At 40.8% G+C, this 26,369-nt stretch overlaps 1 protein-coding gene and 1 long non-coding RNA gene across 2 annotated transcripts; both read left to right on the top strand.

The window, feature by feature from the left end:
* The first annotated feature begins 85 nt into the window (after positions 1-85).
* LOC111574542 (myelin protein zero-like protein 2) lies at positions 86-20,989 on the top strand. Its single transcript, XM_023279190.3, has 5 exons — positions 86-355; positions 16,820-16,989; positions 17,335-17,545; positions 17,939-18,110; positions 19,674-20,989. Exons 1-5 carry the CDS (start codon positions 301-303, stop codon positions 19,831-19,833), a joined length of 768 nt encoding a protein of 255 aa, XP_023134958.1. The 5' UTR covers positions 86-300; the 3' UTR covers positions 19,834-20,989.
* LOC129349312 (uncharacterized) lies at positions 424-14,645 on the top strand. The gene is made up of 2 exons (XR_008602280.1): positions 424-869; positions 1,048-14,645. It is a non-coding gene; the product is annotated as an uncharacterized LOC129349312 (long non-coding RNA).
* Positions 20,990-26,369: the final 5,380 nt, after the last annotated feature.

Below are 26,369 nucleotides of genomic sequence, written 5' to 3'. Positions count from 1 at the left end.
GGTTGAACATGTGAGAGAGCGATAAGAGGGCGGCGAGGAAAGTGGATGACTTTGTTACTCCGCCCGAAAATGTGGTGGGAGGGTGCTGAAATGAAATGTATGAGGGCAGCGGCGAGTTGGGACACGTCTTTGGAGAGACAAGGTGCAGGAGAGGGCTCACCGTGACTTCATGTTTTCATCCCTCCACTGAAGGAGATCCACAGACTTGTCGGCCGGTTTTACCGTCTCTGTGAGTCGGCGGAGGAGTCTCGGTGACTCCCGGTCTCTCGCTCATCGGACAGCCTGCCGTCCGTCCATCCAATGTGCGTAAAAGGTTTCCATTTCCTCACCGTCCTGGCTGGACTCGCAGCTTCAGGTGAGATCAAATTGTGTGTGTGTGCGCGTTTGTGTGTGTGTGTGGGACAGAGCGAGAGAGCTGATAATCTGAGAGTTTTTTTTGGATTTAATATAAATGATCACGCTCATCAACACTTTTTGTGGTTTATCCAAGTTATTTTTTAATGTTTTGAAATTTTATACATCTATATATTTATTAAATGAGACATTGTTTTGATTGTGGCGTGTTCATCCAGTGATATATCAGCCTCTAAACACACATTCTTAAAGTAGAGGTCATATATCCATGAACTCTGTGCGTCTTGCTTTGCGCATGGATTTTTTCCAAAAGTTTACATAGTGTGATATCCCAGGAGTGATCTTAGGACATAACAGGATGACCATTAAGACAGAGTAGTTTTCAGTGCTCGAGTTTCAAAGAAAACCCCGCTTCTCTGTCCATTAGTGAAAGCTCCGCGGGGACCCTTTAACCTCCATCTCAGATCGCTGTCGTGCGTCATTGGGAAGTGGAGAACTTGTCACAGTGGCACCGGGTGGGTCGCTCAAGAATTCCTGTAAAGGCTATAAAACAGCCATAGTGGGGGCCACTTTTGACAAGATAATGACTGTACAGTAATTGTCGGCATCAAACTCCCGCCGCATTGTTTTTTTTCTGGTTATATTCAACCTCCTTTCCTGCACATTAATGCGCATCCGTGCTTACGTTCACAGGGACCGTGAAGTGGCCCGCTGGACGCAGATAAGTCCACCTGCTTCCCGTTCAGGGGGCGTCCAGGATATGTAATCTGGATCATAACAACTTGTCAGACGCACAAACAGTAGTAGAGCTACATCCGCTGACTGTAATGGCGCCGCTAATGGAACGTGGTTTAATATCATGAATTGGCGTATCAATGGCAATTCATTCAGAAGACGCCAGGTTGTTTAACCTTGAAGTAATCTGCGTCCATCCCTGTTAAGTGGATTATATTGATTGAACATGTCCATCCACTGCCAAAGCACCATGTTGGGATTCAGTGTAGTAGCAAGCTGCTTGTGTTTACAGTGAGCATGTGCCTGCAGATCAGTCACAACACAGTGAAGGGCTGACACAGACAGAGCAGGAGGATGGATAAATATACTGTGGATATAGAGGGAGAGATAATCAAATAACAGCATGTGGATGAAGAAAAGCATGTTGGAACTGATTACAGCTCAGCAGCATCTCAGTTCTCATGTCTGTCTTGCTGTAATTGCTTCCATTGCCTTTGGCTTTATTGAGATGACAAAATAGCAAAGCATGAAGAAACAAGCCAGGAAATACACCCCATTTTCAGAGGACATGTATGTTATAAAATCACAATCATGTGTGCAAACTGAATTGACATTTCTCTCGCACCCATCACTGCTCCAATTAGGTAGATGCACACTGACATTAAAGCAGCACAGAGCATATTTGCACACATTTACCCATCAGCCCGCTGCTGTTTTGACACGCATTGCACTGATCAAAGACACTTCGTACTCATTTGCAAACTTGCCGCAAAGAGCCTATTTTTAAGGAGATATGATACAACAAACAGAATAATCTCCTCTTGCTTCCACTGCTCTGAACATGATCACAGCAGGAGCTGCAGTGGTGAGAATCCATCACTGCTCTCGGAGATAAATGCGCTCCCCCCTTTGTGTATTTGTAAAATGTGTTTGGCAGGAGTTTTTCTTAAAATACTGTAAATCATAATTTGTGTCAAGATACTTTTGGGAGCATTGTTTTTTTTGCTTCCCACATCCCCAGAATGAAATCGCTTTCTGGAAGTGATGTGATTATTATCAAATTTGTTTTTTTTTTTCTCACATATTTGCGATAGATGCTCTTGTGCTCATGAGGCACAGAACAGTCAGCCACCATAGCAGTGAGAATAAAAACATCCTGTCTCACCAAAAGCATGCTTACTGAGAAGTTCCCAAACAAACTGCTGTTTTTTGGGCCAACTCCTGAATCAAAATGTTCATTTAGATTTAAGAAAAAGATTGAGGTAATGGCTTGATATGGAGCCTTTGGGCAAACACTGGTTGTAGGTATCTGTTGTGCTTCTTATCACTCTTCTGATTTGGCTTCTAGAAATAAGCATCGTGGAAGCAATAATGGTTTCAAATCTAGATTTTGATACAGGAAGACTTTGCAAGACAAATATTCAAACAGTGAAATCTGCACAACACACACTGAGTGTTATGCTGTTAATGGCCTCATTAAACCTCTGTGACGTCACTGGTAGATTTACTGAAGACCAGTTTGGAAGCTCAGTGGCTCCAGTCATTGGTATCTTGACTCCTCCTAATTCCCTGCTAATCCAATAATTAACAAAGAGGTGGAGTGTAAATGGAATTGAGATGAGCCATCCAAATATTTCTGGGCTTCAAACTGTCCTGTGACAGCACTCCACTGTCACTCAAAGTGGCCACAGCTTTAGTTATGCATAACTTTAAACCTTAATACAGCTGAAACATCTGAGTTATAGAAAAGCTCCTCCCATGTACAGTTGATATGAGTGAGGATATTAGCTATAGAGATCAAAACCATTTTTGTACGAGGTCTTTGTGTACACACATTTATTTTCGCTGTACAGCTAAAAACTTTAACGTGGGGTTCGTATTCGGACTGACCCTTGAGTGGTCATTCATAGAGCTGCAATTTTTTTGTAACTCCGCATTTGCTTAATTTTTCAACCCAGGAGGTTGCTTCTTAGGTTCACCTACTTCTCCAGCCTTTAATGAAACTCTCTTTCTCCACTGACCCTATTCAGAGAAGTCAAACTGCTAATTAATTAATAGACTTAAATTATACAGAAGACAAGATCTAAAGATACAGCAACCAATGAAATATTTAAAAGAAAATGGTGATGTCTGAACTCTAAGCGGTAATGTTAATGTGCCTACCAGACCTCCTTTATACACTGTAAGTTTGTGAGAAAATGTCACAGTAAACAGAAAAAATCTGTTGATTCCCTATTGTTCTGTACTAGTCATTTTCATGCATTTTTTAAAAATGGAAAAATAATGTAGTTTCGTTGTGTTTTTTCCTGTGTTTGAGCACATGGATTCAAAGCCAGCAATGTGACTTAACTAATCAGCAAAAAGAAAAAGCTAAACTAAACCAAAAACAAACTAGATTTCTCTAATTTTCCCTTTATCCTGTCCAAATACAGATAGCAGACTAAAAGTCTTTTAACAACACTTTTCATCCCCTTCTATTGACTGTACCTGTCTCTTTCTTGTTTCAGTGCTTTACTTTAATTCCTCTAGTCTAACTTTGTCTTACCTAACCAGAAGCAAGAAATGCTCCGAGCGTGACGTGTGCCAGCCTGTCCTGACTTACAGGTTTAACAAACACATGCACTCTCGCATATGAACAAATGACTGCTAGTGACTGCGGCACACTAAGCGCTAACACTGGTTGTTTGGGCTTCAGCTGACTCAGATTTACAGTGAAACCGCAGCTTCCTGTTTCTGTTTATTGGGATCTAACAGTAGCATCTTTGCCACAGCGTCTCTAATCTCTCCACAATAATAGGTCAGTGTAACAAAGCGCTGCTGTGGTTTTTGACGTGCTGCACTGTTTTGACACACCTCCGAGGACGTCTGGCCTTTGTGCCGGGTTGATGGGATTGCCTTGGGGTGTGTTAACTTGACAATGACACGTTCATATGCAAGGACACACCAATCCCCAACACAGAGGGCTTTAGAAAAGCATGTGAGGTTGATGGCGAGGCACTCCCCGTGATAAAACTGTGCTCGGCTCCAAATGTAAACAGGGATTTCAACTTCATTTATCAGCCAGAAGGTCGTATTTGTATTTTCAGGTTCACCCACGGTTTAATGGTCCTTGCACACACACACACACACACACACACACACACACACACACGGTCAGAGTTCTTCAGCATCTTGTGCAAATGCAAATACTGCATATTTGTGAGAATGGGTTTGTGTTTGGGTAGTCACTTTCTTACATGCTCTCTGTTGGCTGGTCGCTCATGATCCAAACTATTTATCGTTTCGGTAAACAAGTAGGTCTACAAGTTACAACAAAACCTTCAGCAGGTTTATGGAATATAGCATTACTCACTAGAGTCTACAAAATGCCAGCAGCTGTTTCTGAGTCATCTGTTTTGGAGAAAGACGTGAAATTTATCATCGCCAGTCAATAGTTGAATGATTGTAATTGTAATGCAGCGCAGCCATGATAGTAGAATTTCTCAGGCCAGGAGAGTTACTCTAGGACAGTTTGTACTTCAGTATATCCAGCCTTTGCTATTTAAAACCCAGGAACTGCTATCAATATGCTTTTGTGCACCAATTGTATGAGACTGTCCTCAACAGTTAAAGTGGATGAAAGAGAAAAGGCAGATGGAGCAGGTGAAGGACAAGTCACAAAGGTGCTGTTACATTTGTAAGATCCATTATTTACAGTCGTCTTTGAGATATCTTCACTTTTAACTCACTCTCTCTACAAAACTAGATTGTTCAATTCTCAGTCTTTTGTCATATTTTTCCTGCCATATCTGTGAGACTTTCCTCCTAAGTTTGAAACACAGAGCCAAAGTTGAGAAAATTGCTGTTTGAAAGAAAGGATTTGTAATTCTTGCTGAATATATGACAATTATAGGATAACGCTAAATGCTAAACCCTTTTGTAACACTAGTACGAGAAGAGTTTCATAGTCAGTGATGTAGCTCTATTCCAAGTTATATTATTCATACTAGGCCGAGTACATCAGTAGACGCTAAATCCCTGAGTATATACACACTCAAGTAGGTTTAATTGCTTATTATTTCAACTTTTCAACTCAGAGGAAGAAAGCCTTTTTTCTAAAGTTACATAGACTCACTTTAAAAAGCCACGATGTAAAACATCATAAAGGAATTTAACCATCTTTATAAGTTTACTTAATGTAAATATATGAGTTTTGCTCATTTGTACCTAATTGAACATAAATCGTTCCTTTTTTTAGATTTTAAGACCACTTTCGAATTTAAAAACATAAAGTTATAAGCTGAGCCATTTTGATTTAAACTGTTGACCTAAATAAATGAACATCTGAGAGTTTATTTAAATGATTTAATTAAGTGTATAAGAAACAAATGTAGCATATAAGCAGGATCCTTCCCAGGATGCAATGTTTGTAGATAAAGAAAACAGAAATGGTGGAAACTTGCTGTGTGCCGCTGGTAAATGAAGTTCTTGTTGTTATGTCCTTTGTGTTATTATAACAGTTCCATCCATTACAAAGGTTGGTATAAAATTCAGACTCTACACCTCTACAATCATAATTTATCTCATTGTAACTGGGAGCAGCCTCACAAATTGTCTTTGTACTGACTGGTAAAAATGGCTTCAACAGTTGAGGCTTTAAGTTCTGTATGAAAAGAACAAGTCTGTCTGTGACAATGTGATTTGTTGATTCAAACTGATATCTAAAGTTTACTTAAAGCTGGTTTTACACTCTCACAACTCATGAGATGACTTTAAATTAATTAGGCAGCCAAACTGCAGTCGTCTCATATTTGAAGGCAGCAGGGGGACTCAGGTTTCTAAGCTGAATGAACTCACAATGATTTACAGTGCAGTTGGAGCCAAACCATAATATGAAAGTGATTCCACAGAGCAGTTCTCTTTGCGACAAGCAAACCAATCTTCATTTTTGAAATTGCTATGTGCCCCTTTAAGGCGGAAAAGCAAAGAGCAGAGGTCTGTACCTCCTCCACAGTGTGGTTCCTGATGTCTGTACACTGTATATTGTCATTGGCTCACTTATTCATCTGCTAAGGAGCAGAGGTGGAAGCTGCAGTGGGACTGGTTCCACTGACTCATACCACTGCTGCACACAAAACACACCAGGCTTCATAGTAAATAAGTGAAACTCAGGGCTGTCTTTAGAGGGCTGGATTGTCTGTCCAACAGAAACCTGTGGGCTGTGGGTGAGATGGATCGAAGCGTATGCATCGGACTCCCTCACCCCCACCCTCAGGCGTTTGTAATCCCAAGGTGAAGTTGTTGAGTCAGCCGCGTGGTGGGAGTGGAAGAGGTTTGATGGATTAAACTCTTATCCTCACTCACCCACTTCACGTTTCCTCTGGACACCATCGCCTGATGAATTACAATTGGCCTGGAGGAAGCAGGAGGAGAGGGAAAAGACGGAGAGGAAGAAAGTGTTCAAAACGAGATTGATGCTTGGTCTCTGTTTGAACTGACCTTTACAGACTTCTCAGACACATTAGTTCGGCATAGTTCATACAGCTGTGGGGTTTTAGAGCAAGAGTAGGTAATGCGGTATCAAAACAGCACTTTGTGACATTTTCATAGAAAGAAGTAGGATTTACCTCATTTTTATAAACAAGGAACAAACCTCTCGAACAAAAAATTAATGTAAGCTTTTAGATTTGCAGTTCCAAACATCTGGTGTCTGCTATGTCCCTCTATTAATGATACATTTCATACTTCAGCTTTACTTGGAGTAGTAGGCAGGGATATTAAGAATAGTCATAATAGATAAAAGAAAGCATCATCGCCTGCAGAAAGCCTTCAAGTGAGCTGTTATCATACACAACATGGCCTAAAGTATGTGGATTCACAAGATGTTGGAAGCTGGCTGTGGGGATTCGTTCCCAACACGGTGTTAATGAGGTCCGGTGATGATGCCTGGCTCATGGTCAGCATTCAAAGTCCATCTCAGAAGGTGCTGGATGGGGTTGAGGTCAAGTTCTTTGACAGTAAACGTCGAAAATCACTCCTTAAAAAAGCTTGAGTTTGTGTATGTAGATACTTGTGCTGAAACAAGATAGATACCGACTGCCACAAAGATACAGACAGTGTTATTATTATTCCAAATATTATTGTGTGCTGTAGCAATAAGAGTTCACTTCACTGGTACAAACCATGAAACATAAGTCCAGAATGCATACCCCTGGCTATGCATTTGCTGATTTTGGCACGACTTCATGTTCAGGACTGAATAAAAGAACGGAAATCTGTCCAGAGAAAATGTTCACTTGAGTAAGTTACACACAGTTGTGTCAATCTCAGGGGTTCCCTCCCATTACACCACTCAACACTCACCCTCTCCCACAACTCGGAGTCCTGCTCCTCCGCTAGCACACCGTTACCTGAACCTGCTATTCCCAGCCCTCAGCCCAGCCCTTCATGAAAGACAAGCCTTGTTAAAGACAGAGAAAACTAACCTGGGTTTGTGAAACCTCTCACAAAGAGGAGAAGAGGCTCTTTGTAATCACTGAGCTCTTTGTGTGTTTGGTCCTGTCCTAAGTGTTTCCTCTAAAACCGGCGCAACAGAGAATCGGGTTTCCTCCGGTGGTCCCTTTGTTTCTCAGTCATAATGAAGAGAGGAAAGGCACAAACACACACCGTCGAGGAAATAATGTAATGAAACCAATTCCCTGATTCGGAGTTTTGTGCCAGCTGCTTGATTTCTCCTGCAGTGTTTCCTCCCCACTCTTAAAGTAGAAGAGGACTTCATATCCTCTTTGTAAATGATAACAGCATGCAGGTCTGCAGGGCACACAGGAAAGAAAACACCTCTTAAACATTGACTGCTAACTGTGCGGGTATCCCCATGTTACCCTCAGATGAGATGATGTATTGTGCTATCTGATCGTGGATGCTTTTCACTCTGTTCCCTTTGCTGTTCACCAATCTGCATATTCACGAGCAACTGCACCAACGAGCCCCGAAGCTCACGAACAGGCGACATGAAAACACGGTTTGTTCACTCTGCGGATTGTTTTTATAGATATTCAATGAAAATATTTAGAATACCAGAGAATGTTTGCTGAGCAGTTATGACAAGCGTTCTATATACCAAGCGTTCCTCTCTGCAGTGTGAAACACACCCAGAAAGGCCTGGAAATGCAAAAGTTTTGCAATGCTTCCCTTGGTAATGGTAACTAGGGTGAATGATTCAGTCTGATGAGAGTGTTTGTTTGCTGGTCTGTTAGTTAGCAGAGATTTAGTGAGGTGTGGTGAAAAGCCAGTCGAGGAAGAGGGAAGGTAAGTGTTTATTGTTTGGTGCAGAACATACTGTGCATGATTTTCAGCCTTGGCAGAACACTGTCAGAGCGTATTGTTTAACCAGTTCATAAAAATAGACCAAAACTTCTGGGTTTTGTTTCAGAAGTACAAAAAAAAAAAAACCCCATTCAATGAAATTTGATGACTAAAAGTCCAGCCATGGAACACAAGTTTTTTCGACAATATGTATGCTTTAGATGAGGGGTGCAGCTTTTTATTCTTTATTCAGCATTTTTTGAAATCCTTTACCAACCCAAGAGCAATTCTTTCTTTGATTTTCCTGAAAAAGTGAAGCAATTTATATGAGAAATTGACATCCAATACAATAGCTGGCATGAGAAATCTGAGCCTTACTGTCCTTTAAACATTTATACATTGTTCTGACATGCAAAGCAACACTCACTAGAAGGGTAGGACCTTTTATGATGTGGATTATCTAAGGCTTCATCAATCCATTGAGATCACTGCATTCTGACATTAAGACATGGCTCACTTTTAATGTTAGCACACGACAGTTGCTATACATGAGAGACTGACAGTACATTAAGTGACATAACACATTATAGTACACTAATAAATTTAAAACTAAAGAATTTAAATCTATCTATGTACCAAATAATTTACCTACAGCTTATAAACTGTGACTTTGAGGTGAAGAAAAGTACACATCCTGTCAGGGATAATTTACAGTAAGTTAGTGGCTGCTGTTGCTCTGTGTGGAAATGAGAACAAATCTCTCACTTTGGTGATGCTTATAGGGATATTCTACTGCTGTCTGATGCTGCAGGTATTTCATAAATTAATGTGACGGCATGCAGTTTAGACTTGTGCTGCCCTGAAAGTGATAAGGAAATGTAGCTACATCTGTCCTCGTAAGATTGCCGTTGTGACTTATGTGGTAAATTATTGGAGTTTGGCCTTTTTGCTGTCACTGTCTTTTAAAGCTGGATGTGAGAATAAAGAGGACGATCTGAGAACTCAGGGATGCTTTGCACTGTCACACTGTAGCAACTTGTCAAGCAAAAGGTAGCCACTCCCTAAGGCATACCCTGTTTCATCATCTCAATCACTCTAAATGGGACAGTCATTTTCAAAATTAGCATCATGCTGTGTTGAAGGCGATTTGAAACTAGAATTAATAACATGTTCACTTAGGTAACAAATGCAATGAGAAGAAAGGTAATTTTCTCATAGATTTCTATACAACTGCTTTTCTTTTTGCCACCGAGGAGTCGCCCCCTGTTGGCCAACAGAGAGAATGCAAGTTTAAGGCCCAGAAGCTATGTCCATCTTTTATGTAGTCCACAGTCTAAGAAAAATTCACATCCAATGCAAAGGTTAGAACATGAAATTGTTGCCTTATAAACTTCCAAACCATTCCGAACTGCATTTGTGCCAGCTTTTACATGTATAGCAGCATTTACTTGGAGGGCAGGACTGAGTGGACAACCAGTTCCAAGTACAAAAAGAGAACAGAATGCTTCTTTCAGCTATAGCAGAATAAAAATGACTTCTGCCACACCGTTCTTTCTGCACCAAGATAGGAAATGCATTTGGCAATGTGAGACTAAAGGCGTTGTAAAGCATCTCAGCATGGAGGTTATGCACTTTAGAACTTGCCCAGACTCTTTGACACTGGATGAAATATTATACAGGCAGGTCGAAGACTACTTGATATTTTTCTGCTTCTTTGGAAGGCTTTTATACAATCTTGGGATGACCGCCAAGTCAAGCAAACCTAATCACACTCGAGTGGGCTTGGTTTGATTATTTTTCAGCAGATGAAAGTATTTGCCCTCCTTGGCTTCAGACAGGCCAGCAGACCGGTGCAGTTTGTACCAAGTAGTGTTGGCAGGTGGAATAAAATGCATTAAAGGTTCAGCAAGTTCATTTTATTTTGATATATTGGACGTATTGATATACATTATGGACTATTGCCAGCACCAGTACATCTAACGGTGCTTGTGTGTGTCTGTGTGGACTTGTGCCAAAAGCAACCCTCCTGAGAGATGACGACCCTGACAATAACACACACTCATGCAGACACACGCACATAACAATAGAGGATAACTTTTTACGACCTGTTCTAACTATTCCTGGTGCTATATCTGTTCATGGACTCACACATCTGGAGTTTACATTGACAGAAATATGCATAAACACCCACATGCATGCACCCTCTCCAGACATTTGTGTTTGATATGATGTTGACTTGAGATGGAATCTCATGCGGGAAAGTCTTTCATTTCTGGTACAACAGTTTCAAGTTAAGGCATTCAGGCATCCAAGTGTCAGCACGCTTTGCTCAATGACTGTAATTTGGTCTTTTTAATTACCAGTGAATAGTTTAATAGATCTCCTTCAGATGTGACACTGTATTTATTCACTTTAATGAGTGAAACATGGAGTAGAGACCAAATCTGAATAAAGAGGTTTAACTGATGCTTTATATGATCTGTTTTCTTCTTGTTTTGCCAATCTGAGAGTCCTCCACAAAGGAATTAACTCCCAGCGTGGGTGTTATAAATACAGTGGTGAAAAGTAACTAAGTCTGTTTCCGCAAGTTCTGTCTTTAAGTACAATTTTGTCATATTTGTAGTTGAAATGTTTCCATTTAATGGTACTTCATTGCAGTAAATGGAAGAAGATTTTACACAATGGATGATAAAACAATCTTATAAAATACAACATGTTAAAGATTAAACCAGTGGTTTCCAACCTTTTAGGCTTCTTACAAGCCATAAAATGTGACATTTCAGATGTTTATAAGTTGTTAACAGCTCAACCAAACAGATGTTTCTCTCCTAAATTTCTGACGTTTTATTTTTTCAATAAATGTGAAAACTATCCATTATCTCACACAAAATTAGAGAAAAAGCTTATTTGCAACTGCAGATTTGTGTATCAGAGTTTTGTTTTTCTTCTTTCCTCTTCCATTAATCGTCTTAGATTTAACTGGTGTCTCTGGATATAAAACTGTATATGCAGTAGTTCAAACTTCCAGCAGCTACAACAGTAACATGCTGCTAAGTGTTAACAATCAAATGATGTCAGATATAATAATATATCAGCCGAAGGGAGACAATTAGTTTATTTACTTTAAAGATTTTTCTTTTGGCATTTTGCCTTTTTTTGATTTTAAAAAATGAAACAAATGGAGAACATCATGCAGTGAGGGTTCATTCAGCAAGGAATCAAACCAGGGAGTCACTGCTGACATTTGCACACATGTTCTGCAACCAAACCACTCAATTGACACTATTTTATTACTTGAGCGACACTTTCTGTTAATTTAATAGGTACATGCTTTTATGTGAGTAGGATTGGAATGTTTTTTGTTTTTTTTAGTTGCTGTGCTGGTACTTTCACCAAAGATAATGATATGAATATTTCTTCCACGACAGTTTTTAGATGAAATGTGTACTTTGTAAATGTACCTCAGACTGGCTCCTTCTCATTTTCTTCTCCAAGTTCCTGCAAGAGGTAAATGAATAAATAAGTAAAAATGACAGCAGTATAAATGTATACATTTCTCTGGACGCCTCAGTAGGCTACATATCTCCGACTAAATAAGCTGTGAAAGCTCTCTCCCTGTCTCTGGATGCTGGGTGTGGTCAGCACTGACCGGACAGGATGTTCAGACATAAACAACTGAGCGACTTAGGCTGGACAAAAAAGCGTGTTGGAGAAGAAGAATGGACGCACAAACAAGCAAACAAACAGGCAGTTTTATCTTATCTTGTCCTTACAGACTGCAATTATGAAGAATACATTTTCCATCATTTTGTTATCCGCTCCATCCACACACTCAAAACTCACTTGTCTACTCTACCGTCCTGCTGTTGTTTATCACTTTAGCTCAGTTACTCATTTCTGCTTATTTATCTAGTTTATTCCTCAAAATGACTCAAGTTCTGCGCTCCTAATGTCTTTACTCATGTAATGGCACGCATCCTCCTCGCCAATTAGTGCCTGCTAATGACCGATTAAATAGTGATCATGTACTTTCCGCCGCAGGGAAAATTTAGTAATTGAGGCACTGTACGTAGCCCTAACAGGGCTGCCATTCCACTAATATCCATTTTGCCTTCAAAAAGGCCCAATTAACCTCAATTCCTAATCAGCTCAGCTTGCGTCAAAGGACGGCGCAGTTGAAAGCATTCTACTTTTTTGTTATTCAAAGGAGATTAGCAATGCTTATTTAAATTCATGTACTGTAAATAGACTTGGTTAAGGGCAGAAATGTGAAATGAGGTGTCATGGCCTGGAGGACCTGTGCTCTCCGCTGAGATTTGAAGCATGATGAATCATTTCAGCTTGAGCTTTTAAAACAATTCGGTAGAGGGGGATGCACATCACACTACATTGCTCTGCAAATCTTCCATGTACGCTATGATCTCTGAAGTAAATGTGCACAAACAGAGGAGTCTAACTGTGAACGCTGATATCTGAGTAGTGAACGTTATTAGATGTTATTTTCCCCTTTTCCTCTAAGTGTAAACAGGATGGGCTGCAGCTATGATGGCTTCCCGACTGTGGTGCTTTGGGCTAACGGCTAATGTCACCATCCAAATGTGAATATGATAATGTTTATCAAGTATAATACCATATTACCATCTTAGTTTACAGACATTAACATTTTCTGAATAGCACTGAGCATGACATAGAGATGATTATGATGGCAATATTTAGCAAATGTTCCATCTTCAAGCTAAAAAGTGCTGTAGAATTTTGAACAAATATAGCAGCAAATGAGCATCTATGATGTAAAGATAAAATGGAGTAATAGTTTACTTTACAAGGAAGGTTTTGTTGGTTCCTTGCTCATAGGGAATCCAAAAAACAACTTTGTATTGTTAGGTTTTCAGTTCTCTGCTTAAAATATGTGGCATGGGATGACATATGTTGTGAAATGGTGCTATATAAATAAAACTGAATTGAACTCACACTCACTCTGTGTGTGTTGTAAGCTCAGCTTCTCTGTTGTATGTCCTGGCAGTCAGTCCGGTTGTGTGTTCATGTTACTGCATGTGAATCCCTCCCTTTGAAACTGATAGCCCTACCCGCATTCATACACAGAACAAAAGCGACCTCTCACACCGCACTTTAAAAGTAAAAGTGTGATCCAGCATCTGTGGCTGTTTCCACACATGGGACTCCCTCAGGTCATCCAAGTTTGTCTATGGGTCCATCACGTTCCAATGGATCATGGAAACAGACACACATGGAGTGGAGCAGACAAGACTTTAGATGGTACTCGAATTGACAATAGGTCATTACAGCCATTCAATATATTTTGCAATGCTAGTATATGCTAATAGTCGTGGCTGGATTATTTCTCATTGGCTCAGGTGGACAATCTCACTGTAAATGAAAGTGAAGGAATTGAGAAGATGATGTGGCCCACGTGCCTGTTTGATTTGACCTGAGATGCTGGTGCTCTAGTGACATTCAATGTTTGTAAAAAGTTACACACAGAACTGATCACGTAGTTTTAGGGTAAGTAAAATGCTGGTCTGGTGATGCGAAATGAAAGCTTAAAGAATCACCAGAGTAAAGGCTGGGTTATGCTTTCCACACGAACGAGCCGCGTGGAAATGAGACGCTTGGAAGTCCACTCGAGAGACCGTGTGTGACTTCATATTCCTTGTGGCGGCTGCCCCCAAACTACAGGGGGCAGTGTATCGCAAACATACGTCTACCTAGTCTACTCTAGTACCAAACTAGAGTAGAAGAAGTTTGCAACAAGGCATTTTAAAGAATAGTTGCATTTCAGCAGTTAGTTTTAATTTCACACCATGAATTGTTCATAACCCGGTTGTCACGGTGATCGTAGTGTGATGAATTGTATAAATGCCTGTATTTCTGAACTTCTGCTGCTAGGAGCTCCTGTTCTTCCGCCAGCTTTCCACGTGTCTCCATTCGCGTAATTAGAAAAACTTGGAGGTGCGCGACGTGGAAATTTTGCGCTTGAGAAGATCCGTGTGAGGGGGCGTGGCTGCTAAAATGACGTAATTTGTCCGCACGGAGCCGCATGGACTTCATGGTCGCGGCAAGAATAAAACAAGTTTTTCCAAAAAATTCACCGATCATGCCAGTTTATGAAACATGCCTAGGATTCATCATATGGAGACCATGAACATTAGAATTCAACAGTACAACAATCTATCCAGAAATATTTCAGCCTCAACCAGAGTAATTACCCTGTTGAATGACTGACAGTGCCAAAAAATAAGCTGCTTGCATGGCAAACAAAGAAAACCGTGTATTTGTAATCTAAAATGAGACATTTTGTGAGAAATGTACCTGATTATATAGCAGCTTTTTGCTTCCACTCCTCCTCCTTCCCTGTACTCCCTCACTTTGTCTTGGTGAACCTTCACATGCAATATGGTTCATTAGACCTTTCCCTCAGATTTAATACATACACACAAGCAGTCTGCCAGGGAGGGAGTCATTACTGCCTGCACTGATACAGCCAGCGCTGATGCTATCTGCCTAATGAATATCCCAAACACAGGCAGTTTAATCCACTAGCTTCAGTCTTTCCATACACATAGCCAGGTAGGGGAAGAAGCGAGAGAGCGGCGGCGCACAGGAGGGTTTGTTTTCTTTGAAGTCCATCCAGCTAAGCATTAAGCAATTTGCAAGGATGGACGTTTTTTTGCGGCGTGTCCTCTGCCTGTATTGCTCACTCGTACACACTGCTCCCAGGTTTCAACAGGCTCATTTAAAACACATTAGGCTGTTAGAGCGCTGTCAGGGCCCGGCGATGAGAGAGAGGCCCGTCTGTTTAATGCTGTGAGGGGGGCCGTCTGGTTGCCCCGCTCTCTCATCCCGGCCCACAGGAAACTCTCTCCAGCCTGATAAGGAACAGAACATGCCACTCAAGGAGCCAAGCCCCCGCTGACATTTTCCCAGCTTGCTCCTCCTTTAATGCTCACTGTTCTAATAATGCAGAGGCAACACTATGGCTCAATTTGTCTTGACTTTTCTCATTTGCATGCCTGGAGCCTTTTTTTTTAACCATTCAGTGTCAAAAAATCCACCTCAGGTTACTGAACCCTCATTATAATTTGCAGAATAGAACTTAATCCACCTTTTTAGGGCTGAAATCTTGGTTAGATATAATAAGCACTGTCAAACTGCTGCTGTAGGTACAGTGTAACCTTTTCCCAGTTGGCAGACTACATCTTGTACATTTTGATGCCTCTGTGGCTGAGTACATCAACAAAAACCATTGTCTCATTTATAGAAGTGTAGCATGGTATGACACAGACACTCAGGTGATTTACTGAACCGCACATGGTTTTGATGTCAGACTGAAGTGTCTCTTATAGTCAGAGCTCTAATCAAGTGTTTGGCTTGTTCTGCAGGGCCCTCATATGAAGTGTGCTAATGACTGTAGGACAGATCTTGGCTACCCTGAGCTCACTCTGACTACTAGCTCTGCACAAGAGCAGTCTGCTGTGTGCCTCGCTTTTAATAAGACTAGACATGGCTGCTGATATTATTAGAACATATAGAGTCCGCTCTATAAATAGGCCAGGTGATTTTGACTAGACAGCCTGCACATAAGCTTCCACAGAGACTCACACACGCATTTTCAGTGGGCAGCTTTGGAATACAGAAGAATTTGCCTTGATGTACAAGACTCTGTGATCTTGAGGAGAAGGAGACATAATCAGACGGTTCCTGACGTGATGTTGTCCGGCTGCCAGGCAGGAATTTAGCATTAAACATGTGTATTCCTGGGACTGTTCATGCTTGGTGTGTGTCTGTGTGTCTGTGTGTGTGTGTGTGGGTGTGGAGTGTATATGTGTAATAGCACTAACTCCATTCCGCGGAGCTCCATCCATCATTATATGGAAGAGCCAAATCGTTGGCAATATCCCTCTCCACTCACCCAGTCCATTCATTTTACATCTAATAGGTCTGCCGTACTGTAGAGATTGATATAGTTCATATCCGTGTAATATAGAACAGACTCTCAATTTCAGTCCTGCCTCAGCTGCAGTGGTGCAGTGGGAGAGTAGCCCAAGTGTCACAGTCGGACTTTAGGTTGTAATGAAGCAGGTTTTTTTTAAGGAACTTCACTGATGTAGACTCTCACTTTTAACAATTTAAGCAGTCTGTAGGAATTCAGCATGTAACATAGGCTTGTATTAAAGAAGTTATAATGACAACTTAAAGTTATGTCTCGCAGTAGCAGTGCGTGGGCAGAGGCAGGGTCACTGGGTGCAACAATTCACTGATGAGGGTGAATCCATGCTACATTGTATTTTTGCATATATATGTCTGTGCTTCCTTTCACAGACTCTTTATCTATATGTATATTTGCATTGATTTTTCTCTGTATTCCCTGCATTCTGTCTTTGAAGCTAACCCTGCTGCTGCACCTTTTGTCTCATGCATGTTGCAGGTGTGCTGCAGGTCAGCGGGATGCGTATATACACATCTGGGGAAGTCGAGGCGGTCAATGGGACAGATGTTCGTCTGAAATGCACGTTTGAGAGTTCGTCTCCCATCAACATCAACCTGGTCGTCATCTCCTGGACGTTCAGGCCCCTCGGACCCGGCCGAGAAGAGTCGGTGAGTGCATGTGTGTCTGCTTGTGAAAAAGCGAGATTAAACCTTAAACCTGCTTCATTGTGTCAGGGAGCATCCACCCCCTCAGACAACTCAGAGAGGAGTCGGTGAGTCATCAGGCTCCCTATGGAGCGTCCAACACAGCCTGTGTGTGTGTGTGTGTGTGTGCACATAATAGACAGAATAAGAAGCAGCAGGTCTTTGTAAGTCTGGGTTTATACATTTCTTTCTCTGCTCGAATAAAATAAATCTTTCTTCACCAGCAGGAGCAGCCTCAGTTTGAGACAATACAACCAGTCAGTGTCATTGCTGCTTCAACCAAATCCACTCTTCAAATTCTACTTGCAGGTGTTCCACTTCCAGCAGCGGCCGTATCCGCCTGTAGAGGGCATCTTCAGGAAGCGAATCGTTTGGGCTGGTGATGTCATGGGCCGTGACGCCTCGATCATAATTCGCGAGGTGAAGTTCACCTACAACGGCACTTACATCTGCCAGGTTAAGAACCCGCCGGATGTCCACGGCAGCGTTGGACAGATAAAACTCCGTGTCGTCACAACAGGTCAGCACATTTTATTTTCAAAGATATTCTGGATATTTCTATTACTGTCTCCGCATCCATCCACACACAGTATAGTATCTAATACGGTACAGTAGATGATGTCAATATGAGGGAAAGAAAAGATAATTTAACACTATTATCTTTGAAAAGAATATTAAATATAAAATATTTATTGATTGTTAAGATATTTTGGTGTGGCTAAAAAGTAACCAGCCTTGCCGTTCCTAGAGCTATGATGCTAGCATTGATAAAAATGGAAATGTGCTTCATATTAGCTCACAGGAGACAAAACAAAAACCACAAACATATAGTAAAATGGGTGCGAGCAGCGATGCATTTTGTCTTTACCATTAAGTGCACTCACTCTTTTGCATCCCTCTGTTTCCTTGTCAGCTTCTTTCTCCGAACTCCTCCTTCTGGCGCTGGCCATCGGGGGCGGCATCGCTGTGGTGGTCATCCTCCTCATCATCATCGTGTCCTGCAGAAGGTGCAAGAAGAGGAGACAGAGACAGATGGAGGGGAACGAAGAGGCTCCCCGCAAAGAAAGAAAAGACCCCACTGTGTGGTAAGACCAACAGAAAGACAGAGGGAGAGGAAGAAGGGGATAGAGAGAGGAACAGAAGAATCGCACACTTTCTCTCTCGCTCTCCGTCTGACTCTGGGGATCAGGGCATGTGGTGCTCCTTCTTGGGGCCTGGGGCTCTTTTCCTGCTGGACGCTACACTTTCTTCCTTCCTCTCCAACTGCAGTCTTTGGATCCCAGATTTGGACCAGTAATGGGCAGCTGTCATTAAGCAGAAATCAATGAAGAATGTGCCTTTGTTTAGAAAGCTATAGATACTGAACATGAGCCGGGCTGCTGTGTAGCTTCTATGATATCACCATGCGCCTTTCATTTCTGGAGAGAAACGACTGTTTTATCACATCATCTTTTCATGTTCGGCTAAATGGGCTTCCAAAAACATTTCCTGTTTAGATTAAATGTTTTGATGATTTAGAAGTAGAACAATGGCATATTCCTGCTGTTTACTTCCCTACTAATACATTTTAAACCCCAACATACCAATGAAGTTCAAGACACATGTTTGATATATTATTTCAGGCAACAATAGAAACAGTGGAACGATGAATGAGCACTTTCTAAGCTTCTATTGATTTTTTTTTTAATCACCGCATGATGGGAAACATTATGAAACCCCACACAAAGCTGTTATCAACCCTCATTTCAATGCTCATATGTGCCGGCTGTCTGATCCAATTCACTGTGGTTCATTTAAACCTGCAGGAGGATGCTGGTTTGCATTTCTGTTTTGTTTCACTACTGAAATTATGTTGCTGTATTTTTCTGAGATTCTGTCTTGTTTTTTGACTGATTTTGTGACTGTTGCAGAAATAATCAGGGTGCTATCAAGAAATACAAAACCTGGTGGTGAGCACTTGTTGGAAACAGACATTTTAGACAGTATTTTTGTGCAAATTTGACCAACACAACTAAAAGCAATATCACTTTTGAATTACTATCAGATTGGCAAATTTCCATTTTTTAAACATTTCTAATGACCTATTGTCTGTTTCAAACAATGGGCTATTTTTTATATGTAAAAAAAACAAAACATCTTTCTCCTAGGCATGTGACTTCTCGACTCTCTCTTGGGTTTTCAGATCTTTCTGTAAAAGGTGCAGTAACTGATGTATCATTTAAAAAATGTGTTGTCATACTACAAAAGTCAGGCCTCTGAAGGGACTGTTGACAGCTTTTTGCTGTCATCTTTCACAATCAGATTTATTCAGACTTCAAACTGAATTTCTCATTGAAAAACTTGGTGAAGGAAGGAAACAATTTTACCTCAATCATATGTTGATGAGTAAACAGAGATTTTGATCCAACTTTTGCTCTCAGCTTGGGACAACTTAACCCTGTCTGATGCTAACCCTTTGTCCCTGCTGCTGTGTTTGTGTCTGCTTGTCTTTGTCCTTCCCCCTGCTGTGTGTGACTCTTGCACATGCGTGTACATCAATAATTCATGAATGTGTCATGCATGAATGCATATGCGTGTGTGTATGTGTGGTATGTCGCTCTTACCTCCCCCTGCTGGATGTCTCCTTGTCCCGTCTGTACGTGTCTCAGCCACCCGTCGAAGGCCATCCACCTCTACCTATCAGAGACGTCTATAGAGATTGACAGTTCAGACGGCATGATTTCAGACCCCAGCACCCCGAGCTCGAGCTCCTCAGAGGACGAGGGCCCCAGCTCAGATGATGACGACGATGGTGACGACTCTGACTGAAGAGGTGGGATCAGAACAGAGAGATGGAAACACTGAAGCGAAGTCACCCAGGGATCTTGCTGAAGGGAAGCCCAGACGGCACCTGTGGATCCTGCTGAGTGGAGGCTGGATGAAGAAAGAGCTGCTGCTGAGACGAAGGCAACCGCATTGTTCAAGAATGTGAGGAAAAGTTTGAAACTTTCCAAACAAGAGCAAAGAGATTACAACAGTGCCTCTGATGAAGAGCTGGACCAAAAGTACAGTAACTTTACTTTTCAGAGAGTCCAGAAATATTCATATGAGGGAAGAAATGCTGAATGAGAGCCTCTGCAATCCTGAACCTGGCTTAGTGACTTTTCTGAAGGGAAAAAGGGGTCAGTAGTTGTCTCTTGGTTTAGACATGAGTCTTGTAAAGTATAGGAAGTCAATGCTAAAATCAGCAGCAGCAAGCGATTCCATTGACGTTATTGGCCTGTATCTACATAGAATAAAGACAGCGTTTTCTGCCATGATGAGCCATACACATATTTTTACATATCTAAGGGTGCCTACAGCTTTTTAAAACTCTTTTCTTGTTAGCTTCTCTGGGATCATCTGTCATACAACAGCTATGTTTTACAGCTGAAAGTCATTATGAACAACGTAGGTCTTGCATTTCAATCATTGTGCACGTCATCGTGATAACTGCCTGTCCGTGAGTACTTCCATCCTGCACATGTAGGCCGAGGTGCTTACACTATGTCACATCAGATTACTTTGACCAAAAAAGAAGTCTAAATGTGATGTTGCTGCCATTTAGTCTGAAGGCCAAATACTTGATCAGTGAGCAAACAACTGCATGCTGGCACCTGCCCTGAATGTCGTGTGGGAGCAACACAGTCAGATCTGAAAACCCTTTGATTGCAAAATGTCCTTGAGAGCCTGTTTTTCTCTCCTGTGAATGCATCACGTCTACTAACAAATGACCATACTGCTGTCTTTCGTCCTTGCATGACAGACTTTTTACCTGTGTTTTAATATTGAGCAGTATGTTTATAGACTTTTTGTGTTTTCTAGTTTTCTAGGTAATGCCAGAAATATTTCATCATGTTGTTTAAAAATGTCACCGTATATGTATTTGTTATAGAGCTTTTATAAAAGAAAAACATTTTCTAATAAAAATGCCTTTAAACCTCTACTGCATCGTCTCGGATAAATATTAACCACACAAAGTTGTTCTGGGTGAACACGTGCAACAAATAATCACGCACAACTTGAAGCCATTTGATAGAACTCATCTATTATGTAAGAGTCTGCTTGTTATCCAGCATTTATAATGCATCATTATCTTTAATGCACTACCTTCAGTTGTGTGTTTATGGTGTGTCGATCTGCAGAGCCCCACGCTTGTTTACCTGTAACATTGCTGCAGTGAATCTTGGTTTAATTTGTTGCACGTTCAATATGCTTATTCCTTTGTGACTTCAGTCTGCGCTCGCTTGTTTGTTGAATGCTGATTGTTCATGACTACGAATATGTTACTCAATATATTCACAAGTGTGTGACTGGGTTTGTCAGCCTATTTGTGTGCACGGATCAAAGTCTGCCCCTGTGGGATTAGTTACTGACTGACAGACCTTGAGTGTCTGGGCTCGAGTGTTTAGATGGAGGCAAAGGAGGGCTGACTAATACTAAAAAGAGAGGCATGGTGGGTGAGAGACAGTCTGTTTACGCAAGCCCAGTAAATACATATTGTTGTAGAGAAAGGTCACTTGTGTTAAACTGATAAAACAACAATGGAGTCTGCTCATAATCTTGTTTAAGCCTCCTTTAATATCTCTTGTAGCACTTAGACATTACCATTCACATCTAAGCCACTCCAATAATCAGCTGTGAATGTGGAAATGAAAATATTCAAGGTGTATTATTATAATCATAAGAAAATGTTTGATTTTTTTCTTTTTTTTTTGGTGCCGATGTTCAGAAACAGCACGACCTCCAGTTTTCTAAAACAACTCTCAACAGCCATTAAATGTAGAGAAAGCAGATGGGCCATTTTCTCCAATGATGCTGTATGCTGCATGGATCAGGATGCAATGCAACACACAGAGCACTTTGCATGTTAAGCAAATTCTCTCTTCTTTTTTTTTATCTCGCCTGGTACTATGCTGTCATCAGCAAACCTATCATCAACAAACAGAAACACAGCTGCATGCAGCGAGTTCATGAGAGGAAAGGAGGGAGGAGAGAATATAGAATATACACACAGGTGATGAATAATAGGACAAACCTCAATGCTCGACTGCTACAGAAAGGGGAGATGGTGGCTGTGGGGGCGTTTTGCTGGCATGGTTTGGGTCCACTTTTCTCCTTAGAGCAGGGATGTCAAACTCATTTTAGTCCAGGGGCCACATAAAGCCCAGTTTGATCTCAAGTGGGCCACACCAGTAAAATTAGAGCATAATAACCTAGAAATAACCACAACTCCAAATTTTTCCCTTTGTTTTAGTTCAAAAAAGTACATTCTGAAAATGTTCACATTTAATGAATTATCTTTTTTACAAAACATTATGAACAACCTGATATTTTTTAAGAATAACAAATTCAGTTTCAACAGTATTTTGCCTCAGTTTGTCATTTACACGTGAATTGCAACTGCCAGATCACAGAGTGTCAACAAAGGCACAAAACATTCAGTCACAAGTATCTGGAACTGAACAATCTAGTATTTTACTTTATGATCCAAACAACTTGTCAAGGTCACACATGGAAGGTGATTGAAGAGACGACTTTTTGTGTATCAGCCTTTTGTGTCTCGGTCTGTCTTTCTTTCACCTTTATTGGTAATGTGAACTAAACTCCTGGGAGAAGTTCTCAAACGTCTTGTGTTCACAACTCATTTAAAAACGTGATCATTCTTGCACCACTGATAGAACATTTCTCTAATTAACATACCAATGTGGGCTTTGTTTAATAGAAAAAGGAGGGGAAATACTATGTACAAAGAAGAAATCATACCTGTCTGTGCTACAAGTTGCTCTTTTTCCTACTTGTTCTCTATGTTGCCTCATTTCACTCTTTCATTTCAGTCTGCATTCCACACCTTAGGGTGGGTTGTACCTGGCACCGTAATGTGGAAAGATACTAAATTCCTACATGCTCACTTGTGTACGCACACACACACACACACACACACACACACACACACACACAAAAATGGGCTTGGCAGGAAAAGTAGAAGAAAGAGAATCAAAAGCCACCTCACTGGTATATTATTGATGGTTGTCCACACTTTCACACACCAGTTATGAATGCACTCTAAAGGTGGAACATCAGCTTTATTCTAATTGTGTAGCGAAAGATCCCCTGCTGTTACTGAGTAATGCTGCTGTACTTGTTTGTGACAAGCCCTGAGAAAAGTGTATCTGTATGCGAGGCCTTTAAAACACATGCTGGAGTGCAGCAGATGCAACTTTTCACCCACTACTCATGCTGAGTAAAGTAATGAAAGGAGCGCAGGACTCTCACGTTTTTGGGTGATGGATAATGGTTACAAACCCCGTCTGGCTCCAACGGTGTAAATCACCTTTATTAGTCCCCTCCAGTGTTGACAACAGAAGAAGAGCTCTCTTGTCGACTGGAGTCGCCAGAAAGCCAGTAAAGGGGGAGAGCCTTCATTGTGACTGAGAGGATTTCAGCTGAAACTGAGACCTCGCTTCTGTAACCATACAGAGGGCCCTTGTCCTCACACACACAATACATAACACAATACATGTGACTGTGTGTGTGTGTGTGTGTGTGAACATAAACAGGTAAGAGGTATTTAACTGTACTCAAACAGATCGCAAAATGTATGTAACACAATATGTACTGATAGAAAACAGAGGCTGTGAACACTGTGGGCTCCTGTAAGTCAGAATCTGTTCAAAAAAGGAAGTGGTATCCCTGCCTCAGTGTGGGAACTCTTACATAATATTGTTAACAGATACGATACAAACACTGTACTTGTGAATGGATTCAGCAGGAGGAAGCCTGAGCCCTGTGCCTCGCTCCTCGCGTCTTTATCTCATATTTCACAGGATGTCTGCAGAAGTTTGCAGTGAATTTTGATTTAGCAACGAATCTAACATAAACACAAAGTACAGCCAGGTAAGAGCACAGGCCAAAAACACTGTGTACATCAGTGCCGCTGTGAAGAATCTGCTGGATTTCTGTCCAAGGGTTATGGAACGGCATAATTATTTTGCACAGAATTCACCTGCACTACAGCACAAATCTCACTGTCCATGTCCATGATAGCATATTAGAATTAGCTACATAATTTACTTGCCATAATATCAATTAGTTGTATGAAAACCCTGCTTTTCAGGAACCCGTATTAGTGAGCCTTACTGTTTAATTTGAATAAAATTAGCAAGCAACATGAAACTCATCAACTTTGCAGCTAATCAAATTACAGAATACGCGAGGGATTATTTGCTCAGGAAATGTTCTTTTCTCTTCTTCTAATGGCACCAAGCCATTATGCACTTGACTCCACATAAAATATCTAGATATATGGACTGTGTTAAATCAGATTACAGCACACAGCTGATACATGCACAGTGTTTTACAGGGAGCAAAGCCCAGAGTACCAGAGGATGCTGCTCTCAGTCTATATCCTCTGATGCGCCATGAAATGAAGTTACGCAACGCGACCGCAGCATCGTCTCTGTTGAGAGATCGGAGTAAACGCTCCTGGCAGACCAGATGGATGTAAGAATGGAACTGACAACTCAGACCAAATAAAGACATAAATAAACTTCAAAAGGGCTCTGTGCAAACATGGAGTCGAGAGATAAAACACTGTACCCCAGTGAAACTGAGCTAGCAAAGGCAAGAAAAACAAATACCTTCTCCCATTAGAGATAATTACAACAGTAAAGACAGGAGATCAGGGACAGGGATAGTGGAATAATGCGCCTAGAAATTCCAGGGGAGTCCCAATAGAGCATCCATGGTTTTATACAGAGGCTGGATGGGGAGATAAGGCCTCCAGGGGGGCAGTACGGGGGGATGAAGATGGGTGAAGATATCTAATATTGTTTTGTTTTGGCTGGGCGGCCCTTGGCTGTTATAGACAGACAACATCCTTAGCTAGAAATAACATCAAAAAAATACACAAAAACTACTTTTAGATTAGCGAATTTACTCTTTGCAAAAAGTGAATGAATTCAAATAGACTGGACTTCATGGTTACAGCTGAAATGCTGTTTTAGTAAAACATTATTTTAAATTAATTTCAACCTTTTATAACCTTTCTTTTCTTTTCTTTTGTTAGTATTATTATTGGTTTGTATCTTATGCTGGGATGCATTAATAGTTTAGGTCATATATTATAATGAAAAAAACAGTTGTTTGGAGATTTTATGGAGAAGTTGCTGCTTTTCTTTGTCTTTAAAAGTAATATTGCTTTTTTTTCAATCATCAAAAAGATCATTTTACGGTCACTTTCTTGATCTTTAGCAGGTGACTTGAAAATAAAAAAGTTAAAATCTCAAATATTTTTTGGCATAATTATGAACTAGGTCCAGATTTTGTCGCATTCGAATCAATGGTATTCTTTATACAGAAAGAGAAGTAAATGTTTATTCAAATATTCCAAAGCAAGTGGTTAACATTTTGTTGGAAAATGTACTTTAGACTTTCAGACAATGTGTTTGTTGCTTCCAGCTGTTTGTAGGAGCCTGTACTCTGAGTTTATTAAGTACTGACACTAACAGACACCAGCGGGATTTATATGAGCAACTCTAAAGTGACAGAATTGTCATAAATAAATCACTGATGGAGACAGCAACGGTCAGGATCTATCAGTTGCTGTCACATAGAGTTACAGTTAATCCGCTGTATTTCTTTTATTTGTTACAGAGCTGAATCCTGAGCTCCATCACAACTGGATGTTATTTTACTGTAAGAGTTTGATTCATTTACTGGAGTCAAAATATTTTTCAGCCATGTTATGTTTATGTAGCAGGGAGATTTTTCCATTGCACAACAGGGTATTTGCACCATAGACATTATTGTGAGCATTTTAGAATGTGACATCTTCAAATATTAAAGTAACTTCCAAAATATGGCAATGAAGACACATTTTATTGTACCCTAAAGGGCTCAGCTGATAGATAAATTAATATCACACATGGACAGTGGAATTTTCAGTGTTGAAATCGTAAATAAACTCAGGATATTTTGCCTGTGGTTGAACTTTTCCCACTGAAACACAGAAGTTCAGATTTTTGTGTGTGACTCCAAGATATATGGGTCGTTCCAGAATTGGAGGACATTTGGGCTTCAAAGTTTTTGAAAAATAAACCTTCTCTTTTACAGGTTTCTGCTACATATTCATCAATAATAGGTAATAAACTGTCAAAGGCCTAATTGGCTCAGCGCACACATCAATGGTAGCATTTTTATTCCATGTTTTATTGGTTGTTTGCTAACCCTGCTCTAATCACAGTAACAGGGTTGCTAATCCATGCTATTATGTGCTATGTGCTTTTTCTCAGGAGTAGAAGCCAGATATTTAGCTAGCTGTTACT

The sequence above is a fragment of the Amphiprion ocellaris genome, chromosome 7, assembly GCF_022539595.1.
Source record: "Amphiprion ocellaris isolate individual 3 ecotype Okinawa chromosome 7, ASM2253959v1, whole genome shotgun sequence".
Classification (NCBI taxonomy): domain Eukaryota; kingdom Metazoa; phylum Chordata; class Actinopteri; family Pomacentridae; genus Amphiprion; species Amphiprion ocellaris.
Note: the sequence above shows the minus strand (reverse complement) of the source record. Positions and strands in the feature narration are given on the sequence as shown.